This window comes from Pleuronectes platessa, chromosome 15, assembly GCF_947347685.1.
Source record: "Pleuronectes platessa chromosome 15, fPlePla1.1, whole genome shotgun sequence".
Classification (NCBI taxonomy): Eukaryota; Metazoa; Chordata; class Actinopteri; order Pleuronectiformes; family Pleuronectidae; genus Pleuronectes; species Pleuronectes platessa.
This window is the reverse complement of record NC_070640.1, coordinates 8430731-8445395: the sequence shown is the minus strand read 5'-3', so window position 1 is coordinate 8445395 and position 14665 is coordinate 8430731. Positions and strand designations below refer to the sequence as shown.

Here is a 14665-nt window from a genome sequence, read left to right as displayed (position 1 = left end):
ACTAACCTCTGTTGTGGTCTCAGTTCCTCGGATGTGGCCTTCCTCCCTGTCTGCTCTGTCGCTGCCTGGATTGACTTAACGTCTTAGTGCCGTGGATTTCCAGTTAAGACTTTATCTCATCCGGCGTCACAGTGATTAACAAAACTTTTACACTCGTGTTTTCGGAAATAAAACTCCCACATCAGCCTCCGCTGTGGAAGGTTTTATATATCTCTGGTGTCGACAATTTGAATTTTCTATTACTGTTCGGAAAAATGAAAATCGAAATTAAACTCGGGTTTCATACTATATAGATATATTGCACCAGAAAAAAGAGGCAACAGCTCATTCCATCTTTTCATACTCCCACTCCCCCGACTCTGTGTATGAGAGTGAGCTGGTTCAATGCCCACACATTCATACACGTGAACACCTGGAGGCTGTTCAGTACAATCACTCTCCCCCGCCAGCACGCTGCGTCTCCTCAGGAGCGTTTGGCAGAACCGAGCTGAGCATGTTTGGGCGGAGGCTTTATTATGCAAGCAACTGTCCGGTTCCCAGTTTCCACTTTATTCCTTCTATGCTACAACGTGATCCTAACATCTGTCTTGCAACAAATCAGAAGTCTTAAGATGTGTCTTGTGTTCTCACGCATAAATTCATGAATTATGTATTAAGCATAAGTCCTTTTTTGTTCTAGAAATCTTTTCTTCCATCATTTGTTTTCCCCGACAGGATGTCATGGGAAAATAGATTTGTTTACTCTATATGTTAAGATGAATGATGCATCCCCACTTGGTCCTGATGCCACCATCTTGTGCTTTTGACTACATTCGGATCCAGAGTCTGCATTGTGGTCTGAAGCCGCGGTTTAAGGGTCCTGCCGATATACGCCCTTGACCAATTGGAAGTCACTGTCAGCTGTCAATCATGACAATTTGTATTGCATCATAGCTAATTCAAACCAAATACTGTAAAGAGGACTTGAACTTTGACTTTTCAGTTTGGCCCGTGCCTTATCTGCTAACATGGAGGAGGCAGGATAGATGACCAAAACTACAACCAGCCCCCAGGGGGCGATCAAACAGGCATTTTTATTGGAGCTGCAGTGATGACATCACCACAGCTTCAATGAACCAATGATTTCACATCGGCATTCAGAGTGGAAGTGTTAGAGCCATGCATTTTCAAGTCAGAGCAAATGGTGAAACGTACAGTGTGTGTACGTGTGTGTGTGTGTGTGTGTGTCTGTGTGCGTGCGTGCGTGCATGGGCGTGTGCCTGCATGCGTTTGTGTGCTTGCGTGCGTGTGTATGTGTGTGCATATGTGTGTAAGAGTTTGAGAGATTCTATGATTTCTGTATGTATTAGTATGTCTGCATGGAACAGGTATTCAGATGTGTTTGTGTGCATACATTATGTGTTTGCATGTGTGTTTGTGTGTGTCACAATGTGTGTCACAGAGAGACAGAGTGAAAACATTGAATAGAATAGCGTATGTGCCCACATTTTTTTTTTTAACATGACTGTCTCTCGCTTTCTCGCTGTCTCTGCACGAACTTGTGTGTGTGTGTGTGTGTGTGTGTGTGTGTGTGTGTGTGTGTGTGTGTGTGTGTGTGTGTGTGTGTGAGAGTGTTTGTGGTTCAGCGTACCAGGACAGACTGTGTGACCAGCGACAGTGAGCTTTAACATGTGCTGACAGCTAATCAATAGCAGATAGTGTTTTTTAGCTTTTAGGGGAGAACTATTTATAACCGGGCAGCGCCATCTCTCTCCAAACCAAATCAGATATTTCCATGGGACGGACCGAGTGCTGCTCAGTCATGCTTCACAACAGTGTGTTTTGTGGACTGCATGTGTTTGTGTGTGTGTGTGTGTGTGTGTCCACAACTGAGCATCAAAGCATTAACCAGGTGAACATTATAGGTATCAAGTCATAAAAAACATTACATTTTTACTAAAATATATATATTATTTAAATTCTTAAGGGTTATGAACAACTATCAGATAAACAACTAAGGTTAACTTTAGGGTCACCAAATGCAGACACTGTCGCTGAGCTGTGCCTGTCTAAGCCAAAACATCAGTAATAACTATTATATTTTATTTTTATTTTTATTTTATTTCATTTTATTAGTCTGGAAGGTCCAATTGTGATACAAAATGTTCTGCCAGGGACACACACACACACAAACATGATAATAAGCAACAAAGAGATTCATAACAAAGAACACAGCTATAAACAGTAATTGGTTGCTAAAGGTAATTATAAAGAATAAAGGGCACATTTTAATAGCAATTACATTGTTCTGTAGAAAAAACTAAAACGAATTAGACATTTATGTGGCTGAGCATTGTTCAAGCACCATCACGTCTGTCAGGAGAGGAAAGTAAATTGCTGGTTGCCAACTAAAATATAGAGATAATGAAAGAGGGCCGGTAAAAAAACAAACAGGTGAATTCATTGTCCCACACAGGCTTTGTTTGCTCACTGCAGTGATGATGACCATTAACTGGGCCGTGATGGAATTAGACTGGGACCAACACAGCACGGCTGCAGGTCAGTTTGCATGGGTTCAAAGCTGAACACTAGAATTGTATGTTTACTATTTATTTGAATCTGAAACAGTGAAAATTAGGTATTGAGTATATTATTTAAAATTACATTGCATGACTATTATATTTACATCGTTCAGGCTTGATTGATTCTTTTAGGGCTTCTGTGAAATGTTGGTGCAGTGCAAATGTTGAATTGCTGCAGTGTGTGTGTGTGTGTTTGTGTGTGTGTGTGTGTGTGTGTCTCTGTGTGTCTCTGTGTGTCTCTGTGTGTGTGTGTGTGTGTGTGTGTGTGTGTGTGTGTGTGTGTCTCTGTGTGTCTCTGTGTGTCTCTGTGTGTGTGTGTGTGTGTGTGTGTGTGTGTGGACATGTCAAGAAGGCAGTTCTGTCAGGAGCAGTATAATAATGCTATTTTGATGCAGTGAGACAATCTGTTGATGCATTTGGTGAAAGGAAGTGAGAGAGAGAAGTTGTTCGGTGGCTCATCATGAACATCTCTCTCTTCTCTTTCCTCCCTCTCTCTCTGTCACACACACACACACACACACACGTACAAACACAAACTCATGCCCTGGCTCGCTCTGTCACCCTCCTCCCCTCCCCACCGCTCCAGCCTTCCCCTCCGCTCGTCCTCTCAGCTCTGCTCTACTCCCTTTAAGTCCTTTCCACTCTGTTGCTTCCCCACGCACGGTCCGTCCCCTCGCTCCGTCCTCATGTCCACCAGCCAGTGTTGTGGCAGCTGTCATGTCACCGCCTTTCACCAAACAAGCGGCTCTCCATTATTACCAGGTGGACAAAGTCATAAATCTTACATTTGTTGACACCGCTGCTAATGGGGAGCGACGTTCGTTTTGCGGCGCGTGGTCCAAAAATCGTCCAGTCGGACAATCCAGCCATCCAATGAGGCAATCAATTAGTGGATCAATAGGCCAGCCAGTGTTTTTGAGACAATGATGGAAAACCCGGCTTACTTCTGTCTTCAGCCGGGCCAGGCACGTTAAAAATAACACGTTGGCCAATTTTAAACTCCCACTGAACCTGCGAGAGCTGTGGTCAGTGAGTCATTCAGTCAATTAGCCAGTAGGCAGCTAATCCCATTCACAAATCATGCAGGGGGGGAAGGGGGGGGGGGGGGGGGGGGGGGGGGCAAGTGCATAAGACAACACAGTGTGCCAGCCATGTGTGTAGAAGCCGAGCAGCAAGACAGCCAGTTCCTGCAGTAGCACAGCAATTTTTCTGCATCAGTCAATACAAGCTGTTACTGTAGTCAGACAAAAAAATCATTACACTCATAGTGAGGTGACATTTGCCTCAACGCAGCTATTTCAGTCTCTATATCTCATTTCATACTAAAATATTTTATTTTATATTTCACTTTTCCTTGCAACAGAGCAGTGCAGCACACATTGTAGCAGAGACATTATTTTCCCAGTAGAGGAAGACCTGCCACAAACATACAACAAAATAAAACAATGATGATAAATATGTTTTCTTTTAGGCTCATTCTTCCCATGGCTCCATTGCATTTCTACCCAATCTGACGTAATCTTGAACATTGCATTCATCATTTTTATTTGGTTTTGGGACATCAAGGATTCTGCCAGCTTTTAAATCAATAACTTTGCTCTTTGTTGTATAAGGTATAATTCATTATCAATATATCAACGTTATTATTATGCGGAAGCGGACTCTGAAGTTTGAGGTGTATGACAGCAACACATAAATAATAAGGGGGTTCTATGTTTTCCTCTTCCTTTCCCGCAACGGCTTGTTTTTAACCAGAAATCGATCGAAGGCGCGACGTCATTAAAATACTCATTCATTACACATCCAGCCAGTCCACCAGTCAAACAGGAAATTCACTACTCAGACATTCAGCCATCAAGGAGCAGCCAGTCAGCCAGCGAACCAGGCAGACATCATCCCGCCATCATCCCTGTCGCCTGCCCATTAAACTGGGTCAGTATTAACAAGACCCATGCTGCTGCTGTGGGAGCCCGAGCCCCCTGAAGCTGACTCCCTGTGACAGGACCTACGTTACATAAGGAAGAAGAGGAGACTGCGGAGCCGGCGAGCAGCTCTGATGGATTTGTTTGTTTTCAGAATGTCTGCGGTTTAAGACGCCGCTGCAGTTTTAGGCTGTGCACCATGTATGTGAAAGAGGAAGCGAGGAGGGGACACAGTGCTGCACAATTATAATCCCTCGCTCCTTCTTTACCTCAATGGAAACATTAGATACATTCTTCTGAAAACAGAATGGACACAGTTTGGCCCTGACGTGTAAATTCAGCTGCAGAAAACACATCATGCATGGTCGGCCCTTATAACCAAAAACAGTTTTTGTCTCTCTAAGCTGACATCTTCATCTTCTACATGTATTGCACCTGTTTTTCATCCTGAGGTAAGAAGACTTCATTCCAAGGGAAAAGTCCAGACTTCAGTGCATGTCTTAAAGCAGGCTATAAAATCATGAATGCATGGAAGTCAAATTGTTTTACTCGGCGTTGCTCACCATGTTGTGGCTCAAGGGAAGGAGATGGCAGTCTATTTGTACTCTGTTAAGGATGAAGCCTTCCCCGTCTTAGATTTCTGCTAAAATATTTAGGTGTATGGGTTTTGAGAAACACCCAGACTGGCCTCAGGAACCGCCGGATGCGTTACCGACGTATTATATTATATTCTATTTGTATTTTTAAATTGTTTTTATATTTCATTGCCTCAGTAGAAAGTATAACATGTTCACTTATTATTACTTTTCTGGTGTCTCTTTCTGACTGTCCCCTTTTCTGCTGTAACAAGGCAGAGTGTGTCGCTCCTTGTACAGGTTGTTGAGCCCTATGAGGGAAAATGTGATTTGTGAGTACTGACTATGCAAATCAAAGAAAGTATTGATTTGATTCTGGGTCCCCATCAACTAAGATGCTAAATGGGAAAGACAGTTTAGAAAATTGATGGAATTATTACTCTGATTCATCACTCGCACGTATATACAGCAAGAAACAGTACAAATTATTCTCAAAATGTTTATTTACAATTGGGACTCAGTAGTAGGAGATTTCTCTATGAACAAAACTCACAACAGAACAGATCATTTATAAAGTGGATAGAAGTTTTATATAAAGAGTTAAAGCCTGAAAATAACTTTATTATCTGGATTTCAACTTGAGAAATTTGTAAAGTTAGAGTTTAAATGTGTTATATCCTCTTAAATAAAACCTCTATTTAGTTCTCAAGTAAACAAATGAAGCGGACAACATGATCAGATTAACTCAACTTGGAGCTGCACTATCAGAAAATGTATGAATATCAGTCTGTTATCAGGATTTGTTATGTTTCCTTCTCTTCCTTCATAATTACTGGATGCAGCAGTTTTTCAGAAACACATATTACGGCGATAAGACATCACAAACCAAAATCACACTTTGTGTAATATCAGATTATATCCTTTATTTAGAATAGAAAAAAGCACAAGTGTATTTACATTCACATGTACTTTGGTATACAATACAATACAACTTTACAATAACGGCGTTCTCCAGCAGCGTGGATTGAGGAGATGCCCTCGGTCATCCATCAGTGAGGTTTGTAATCATGCAGCATGTGTGTATGTGTGGGGGGTGGAGTCTGCTCACTTCCTTGCCTTCACTGTGTCCTTCAACAAAAGGGAGAGCCTTGGTGCCCTCCTCCCTTTCTCTGCGACGAACTTCAGCTGGTTATAGTACGAGTCCATCAGCTCCCTGGACGTGACCACCTCCAGGTCCTGCTGGATGAGCTGGAGGAGCTCACAGAGGCTCTCGAGAGACGGCCCGTCTCCATTTTGCAGCAGCCTCCTGATGCAGTAGTGCATGGCTTTGTCATCCAGAACCTTGGAGAGGAACAGCTCCCCAATAAACCGGATGGTATGAATGGAGCGACAGGAGGGTTTGGCGTTGTTCTTCTCTTCCCTCAGTCGATCAATAACCCTCACGTCCCTGACTGGCTCTAGGCAGGACACCCCCTTCCGTGAAATGTCCTCCCTGTCAAAGTTCTTCTTAAACTCTGCCTGGCAGTGCTTGACCAGCAGGGACCTGAAGGAGACGCTGGCCGACCAGTCGGACAAGGATTGGAATTCCACCTGAAGAGAAGAAAACCATAAGGAAATATTAACACAAATGCAACTCACATACTTAGGAAAACATTGTGATTATTTATGTGTAAAGAATCACTTTATACAGCAAACACCAAATGCAGTCAACAGTGATCAGTGTGTGCTGATTTTTATCCTCAACTCTAAATTAACTTATTATTTGATTAACCAAAGTGACGATTCATTTTCATTCATTTAGTATTTCAGGTATTCCTCAATTAACTTGTTTATGATCATCACAAATCCTTATTTTATTTTTTCCTTTCTTACTATTTGAAAAAAATTACTTTTTGTATCGTTACCCTTCTAATTCACAACATGGGTCAAAAATGACCTGTTTTAATTTCCTATGTTATTTCATGCATGGCATGAATGTTTCTTTGCTATATCTCTGAAATCAATTTATTTCTTCATTTAATATTCCAGATAATCATTAGTTATCTTGTTTTTGATAAACACAAATCATTATTTTCTTTTTTCCTTTCTTACCTTATAAACAAATGTAAATTAAGAGTTTCTTCACAATCCATTACTAGTGAGAAAGAATAATATGGACAATACAAAATATATGTTTGTTCATAAAGTAATAAAGGAAAAATAAAGATCAATATTTCTGGTAATCAAAAACTGGATATTTAATGAATACCTGGAATATTAAATGATATAATACATTTATCTCAAAGATATGACCCATGGTGTGCATTAGAAGGGGTTAGCATAGCTTGTTTATCAAAGTTTTAAATGAATGTTACAACCTGCAACAAAAGATCAACTTCTCAACTAAGTAAGAAACAGGATAAAAGTAGCTTCCAGTAATAGATGCATCACTTACTGTTGAGAGGTGCTGACACAGATTGGCGAAGACTGCAGCAGAGTCTGGTTTCTTCACGGCCCTCTTGAAGACGAGCTCAACCGTTTCCTGCAGGCTCTCCTCAGCGTCCATCTCCTCGTGACTTATGAACGCTTGAAAGTTGTCCGTGACACAGCTGACGGTCTCCTCAGGCCGGACCTGCTCCTTCCTCACAGCTTCCTCCTCTGTCTTCTCGGTCCTCTGGAGGGATGGAAAGCCAAAGGCGATGTTCACCTGCGGCTGATGCTCGTAGGAGGCAGCGTGGAGAAAGCCCACGGGCTTGGATGGAACGCGACGCCACTTCTCGCCCCTCCGGTCAGGTGGGGTCCATGGCTTCTTGGAGGAGGCAGATGCCTCCAAGGACACAACAGCCTCCCTGTCACGGGGCCTCCGGAACATCTTTCTCTTCTCTCAATCCAAAGATACAAGTTCAGGTGAAAGAAACGAGTTCAGGTGAAAGACCAGAGTTCAAATAGATCTAAGTTGACTTCAAGTCAAATCCAAAGAACAGAGTTCAGGTGCAAGACCAGAGTTCAAATAGATCTAAGTTGAGTTCAAGTCAAATCCAAAGAACAGAGTTCAGGTGAAAGACCAGAGTTCAAATAGATCTAAGTTGACTTCAAGTCAAATCCAAAGAACAGAGTTCAGGTGCAAGACCAGAGTTCAAATAGATCTAAGTTGAGTTCAAGTCAAATCCAAAGAACAGAGTTCAGGTGCAACCAGCCAAGTAGTCAGACGAGAACTGAGGGAAAAGTGAAAACTGGCGGTTTCTTAAGTAACGACAGACTTCAAAGGTACGACAGTCTTCAAAGGTATATACCTTTGAAGACTGTCGTCACTTGACCATTGAGCTGTGGGGGGAGGCGGGGGGGGGGGGGGGGGTTGCTATGGGAACCTGCAGCGAAATGCATCATATGAATTTATCTAAACAACCTATACAGATAGATACACACATACACACATAAATATACACACATACATACATACACATACATACATACTCAAACACACTTGTATGAATCTATTCACCTTATGTCTTTTGACCCTGACCAGAGAAGATTAGTGCTGTCACAAGGACAACAAGTCTATCTATCAGGGGCGTTTCTAGGATTGAAAGAAAGGGGGGGCTCATTTGGGGCTGCGGATATCCATGTTTCATACAGTTCATAGATTGGTTCAATCAGAAAGAGTGTGATTTTTCTCTGTATCTTTGCTTGCATTCATTCAGTATAAGATAACAGAAAAGACAGAATTTCAGGGTCATTGTGAAATTTGACAACACAAGTATGACCCCCTAAAACAGGCCTAACGACCTAACGACGCCCTGGTTACCGTTAAACAGATATCCGCTGTGTCCCAGAGGGTGAACTCAAATTTCTTTGTCCAACACCTAAACCAACACAAACAACGAGGGCTGAGGGTCCACGCTGAACACAGCTGTAATAATCCTTTACACTGTACAACACGATCTTAAAATAGATCCTTTTAGAGACCGAGTGCCACCCGTGCATCGATGTGAGGCCAAACTGCCACCTCAGTATTTACTACCGTGCTAGAGGGATTTTTCTCATGTGAAATTCATGGCAAGCTGACACAAAGTGTGAGTTTTTTAAATCTCCTGAGCGTGTGATACTCGACATCTTTGTTAAAAATTTAAATTCCATAAGAAATCCTTCAGAGAATGGCTTTGCACATATGAGAGAATCATCCATGATGCACGTCGTCAGTCTCTTTCTGTTTTAAATTGTCTTTTAAGCAGTTTTTCATTTTCTCCAAATATAAAACATGTGAAGAATTAAACCGAATGAATTCTCTTACTTTTATATCCTTAGTCTTTGAGGTATTTTAAATTGATCTAGTGAGTCAGTCTAAAAATAAAGTTCCTTCACCTCAGTCATTACTGTATCTGTGTCTGGGAGGCTACTGGAACAGCTGTTTGATTTGTTGTACCTGCACACAGCTCTGAACTGGCATCTGAAACCGGACATGAAAAGTGCCCCCATCACAATGACCTGTCAGCAGCACATGTAATAGCCTACGTCAGCCATTTTAAAAGCACACAATGAGACCTAGACTACAACCAACGCAGAGCATCGCATCAGCATCACCAGATGACACTCAGTAGAGCACATACCTCTGTCATGCTCCAGCAGTCAATTTAAATTCAATTAAAACATCAAATTGCACACATGTAGATATCAATTACCCGAGCATGCCTGATTTGTTCACCAAGATCCATGATTTGTTCCCTTAAAAATTCAATCTCTCGAAATCCTGCTATAATTAGAATGTGCCCCTTTGTGCAAAATTCAATGGCTGGTGTCTTGCTGACAATCACACAAACACACAAATGGACAGGGGTGAGAATTTAACCTCATGGCGCAAGAAGGAGTAATATGTAGGAGTACTATGAGTAATTATGCGTCACAGAGCTGAAGCTGTCACAGCATCCGTTGTGTTGCTGCTGCTGTTGTTTAGACGACAAAGACGGCATCTCCCACATCAGGTTGTGAGTTAAATATGTTGTGACACATTGAATGAAATGTGAGAAAAACAGACACAGACATGGGAAAAAACGGAAAAGCTGGAAAGGGGGAAAAGGAGGATGTTTTTCTTTGGCCTGTTTATTAAAATCAGACTGTGAAGAGGCCGAGACCTGTGAGGAGAAAATCAAACTCGTCCTAAATATAACTCCTCTGATCTGCGATGATGATGCCTGCACCGCTGTGGCAGAGCCTAAGGCCTCGCTGCCTCCATGAACTCTCTCACTGGTCCTGCAACCTCCTCCCTCTGCTTCATAAACTCCCCTAAACACACACATCTGGACACACACACACATCTGCACACACATACACACAGACTCAGAAGATGCTTTCAGACATGCACTGACCTCCACAGATACTTTTTCTCTGAAAGGATGCATGTGCGAACGCAAATGTCCGGAAAGGGACGCTCTGCAGTTTCCGCGGACTTTCTCCGCCTGACCTGGAGTATAAATTCTATGTACGAATACAGCAGGGGATCCCGAGATGGCGAGTCGGGGTGATGATGCTTCTAACGTGAAAATTGACAATCTATTAGTAGCCGAGGATGAATCCCTGGAGAAGAACCCTCTTGTTTTCACGGTGGTCCTTTACAAAGAAGACATAAGATGGATAGTTAGATAGATGGATAGATGGATAGATAGATAGATAGATAGATAGATAGATGGATAGATGGATAGATGGAGAGATGGAGAGATGGATAGATAGATAAATAGATAGATAGATAGATAGATATATAGATAGATAGATAGATAGATAGATAGATAGATGGATAGATGGAGAGATAGAGAGATAGAGTGATAGAGAGATAGAGAGATAGAGAGATAGAGAGATAGAGAGATAGAGAGATAGAGAGATGGAGAGATGGAGAGATAGATAGATAGATAGATAGATAGATAGAGAGATAGAGAGATAGATAGAGAGATAGAGAGATAGACAGACTTTGACTTTTCCCATCCAATAACATGGGGGATACAGGATATGTGACCTATGCTACAGTTAGCGGCCAAGAGGCGACCAAAATGCTTTGGCTTCAATTTTGACGAGCCTTAATGACATCCATCTTTATAAATAGTATATGGCACGCATGCACACACACACACACACACAGACCCACACTAAAACAAACATGCATGCCCATGCCTCAAAATAACCAGGACAGTAGAGATTAAGTTATGCTACTTATCTTTTAAGTTTAAATGAAAAATAGTCACCTATATCTTGAGGGACGTATATAAATAAATACAATTATTGTGTAAATGCGCTCTTTTACTACGTATTATGGGATGTCACAATTGCTATGTTTTGAATGCAGTACAGTGATTTGTACACAGCTGCCTGGGACTAAAAATAAAGCCCCGGACAGGAATGTGACGTGACGTGCTGGTGAAGTCATGTTTTATCAGAGGAACTGCTCAGCAGGGTTTTGTTTCGGCATCAGAGGGAACAGTAGTACTGGAGTACTGTACTCATAGTTTATTCAATAAAATGTATCAGGGGAAATCACTTTGCGTCTCTCACAAATGAATGCTGGCAGCACACTCCCCGGCAAGGACGAACATTTTCAAATCTGGTCCAGAGACCGCTCACCAAATAACCAGCAGGTAATTTCACACATTAATTCCTAAATTGGGTAAAGAACCACATGCTGCCGATTTGAGTCTCAGCACAAATCTCCCTGCCTTTCATTGCCCTTCAAGACAAATACCACAGGGGTCATATTAGTGAGAAGCATCTGTTTATTGAACCATAAAACGACTCATCCTAATAGCTTATTCCGTCTCTTCTCTCTCTCAATCTCTTGTTCTCCTGTGTCTATAAATATTTGCCAGTTTATATTCATTTCTCTCCTCCATCTGTGTTTTTGCATTGATCGTGGAATCCTACATTCAGCATTTTCAAACTGAGATCTACAGAATGTTTGGAAAAATAAGAGTCACGGTGCCTTAAAGAAAAATCATCGTTCATTTGATCCTGTTTTCGTAGCATCATATAACGAGTTAAAACCAACCTCACCAGAAAACTGAACTCTTCAACAAACATCTGATAAGAACGATCTAGAACCACAGACACCGTCTTTTAGAAAACAAGGATTCGACAGCACTCCACCTCCATCTTTTGAGATACTGTTCAAGCTGGTACGCCCATTGTTGCGTCTCACTAGAACACACAAAAGACAATTTTACACATGGAAAGAGTTTCTCGTTATCATCCAACAAACAAAGCCCCAGGTGAGATTATAATCCCCTTCGGATTTTCGCTGATATGCAGAGGAAGGAAAAGACGCTGTCCCACAGGATCTAGCTGCAGTTATAAAAGTTAAGTTTCGATTGCCTAAACAATTTAATCATTACACGGTTATGTGACTACATTCCTTTAAAACATCTGTAAACATTGGGGATTTATCTAATTTCCCATCACAGAGAGACCGAGGGACCAACATGGATCAATTGTATCTGAGCTTCTCTGCTCAGTGAAGATCAGCAGGTTTTCTTTTTTTTTTTGCAGAACATTAAGCAAGTTTGCGATATGACTGTGTCTATTGACTTTGTTTATGAAATAAAACTTCTGGAAGTGATGTGGAATAACTGTGTGAGTTATTTTTGTGCTGTAAAGTAAACTTGTATAAAAGCAATAATTCAATTAAGACTAATTCTAAATATGTCTTCTTCAAATTGCGTTGTCGCAGTGTGGGTTGTGTTGCTGCTGCTGTTGCTTAGACAACAAGGACGGCTTCTCCCTCCACAGGTTGTGTGAATAAGTTGTGACACTGTGAATCAAAAGTGAGAAAAACTGACACAATCGTGGAAAAACACTGAAAAACTGGATATAAAGAAAGGAGGGCGAGTATTTTTAGAAACAGTGGGCTGTTTCCCTCAGATGGTTCTGATGTGTTTCAGGCTGAAAGACAAACGTGGAACCAAACAGGCTCCTGCACATGTGGGAGGCCGAGTGGAAACAAACAACACATCAAGTGCAAACCTGACACAAAAATAACTCAGTGGATTTATCGCTTTGACTCCACCATCTTAAAAAGCAAAGTCTGCCTCATAACAAGGGATACAAATCCACTCCTATTGACGCAGGGTTTGAAAGTCTTTGTTTGGAAAAAAAACTAGCACAGCTTTGAAGAAAAGGTTCCAGGGATTACTGGCAGACCTTTGAGAGGAGGACAAAAGCCGTGAAATTGATCTTAACCTTCAGTCTGCCCCTTCTGTAAACACTTTTGTGGTTGCAGGTGGGTAACACAAAAACTTCGGTGCAGCACTCCCCACAATCAGCCTTTCACTTGGCACTAACTCCTGGAGTGTGTATTATGTTCCCAGCAGCTCCCTCCCACCCAGCGGATAAATGTCAACGCACGTCTTTGTCAGAATAGAAAAAATCTAGATGCAAAGCTTCTCCGCTCTGTGCTGCTATCTGGATAGCAGGGAGACTGTGGCGGCCCATCACTTTAGGTGTGTGTGCAGGAAGCCAGAGAGCCATGCAGCCAATCAGATTACAACCTGAGTGATCCTGTTAGGGTGTGTGCATCTGTTTGTGTGCACGAGCAGCTGTGGTGTAACCCTGTGTGCACTGCACGTTGACCTTGGAGTCTCCTTATGCTGGCACTCAGGATGTGACTCTACAAATGACTGGTGCCAAGCATTGATTAGTGCGAGCGCAGAGCAGAGCAGAAAAAGGACAGGGACAGAGATATTGGCTGCACAGTTAACAATTATCTCTCTCTCCCTCCCTCTCTCTCTCTCTCTCTCTCTCTCTCTCTCTCTCTCTCTCTCTCTCTCTCTCTCTCTCTCTCTCTCTCTCTCTCTCTCTCTCGCCATGTGCTTTGTTGCACTTTCCATCACTGGCAGGCATAGCAAATACAATATCGGTTTGTGAGTCAGTCGTTCACTGTCGGGCTGTTTCATCAACTCTATCAAACCAACACTTGGACCAATGAATTTGAACAGAAGTTGTTCGTAGGCTTTTTTTTTTTTTTTTTTTTCAGTTTGTCACCGTTCTCCAGTGATGGGGCCTCAATGAGTAAAGATGAGGATTAACAGCATCCTGTCCTATAAGATATGAAGCCTTCACAGTTCACTTCATTTAATTAGGCCATGGGGTGTGACCTTAGTGACACTTCTGTGGCCATGTGAGGTCGGAGGGATAAATAGGAAGCAACCAACCAAACATTTATTGTCTTTTAACTTGATTTGTAGTTTCCTCTTCGACCCTAGAATTATATTACAACTCCCGCTGGCAGTCATTCCAAGGTCCCCCGACAATGTTTACAGAGGCCCCCTCTCTAATTTTAGGAAGGCAAGTGTGCGCGGTAATGGAAAGCGACACTATCTAGCCTGCACTCTTCTTTGCTGGAGGGCGATTCAGAGCCGTGGCCTTATAGCGCTGGCCACCCAGATGAGAGTAATGCGACCGCATCGTCTGATTATTTCCACGTGCACACATTAAGCATCATGGAAACCAGCACACTCAAGTCTTCTCTTTGTGTTCGGGGAGCAGGGGCCGAATGGTCCGGTGGCTGTAGGCACTGTTAGGGCTTAAGAGGGGGGGCTTGATGTCGTGTTAGCACCACGAGTGTCACAGGGTCTAGAAGGTCTCTGAGGGCACA

General features: G+C 42.3%; 1 protein-coding gene across 1 annotated transcript in view; it reads right to left on the bottom strand.

Annotated features, from left to right (window-relative positions):
* Positions 1-7909, bottom strand: part of LOC128457396 (eukaryotic translation initiation factor 4 gamma 3-like) — a 44068-nt gene extending 36159 nt beyond the window's left edge. The window contains exons 1-2 of the mRNA XM_053442062.1: positions 7493-7909; positions 6400-6648 (exon numbers count right to left, since the gene is read on the bottom strand). Coding sequence (XP_053298037.1) covers positions 6400-6648; positions 7493-7909 — 666 coding nt within the window. The remainder of the gene's footprint in view (positions 1-6399; positions 6649-7492) is intronic.
* Between the last annotated feature and the right edge of the window lie 6756 nt (positions 7910-14665).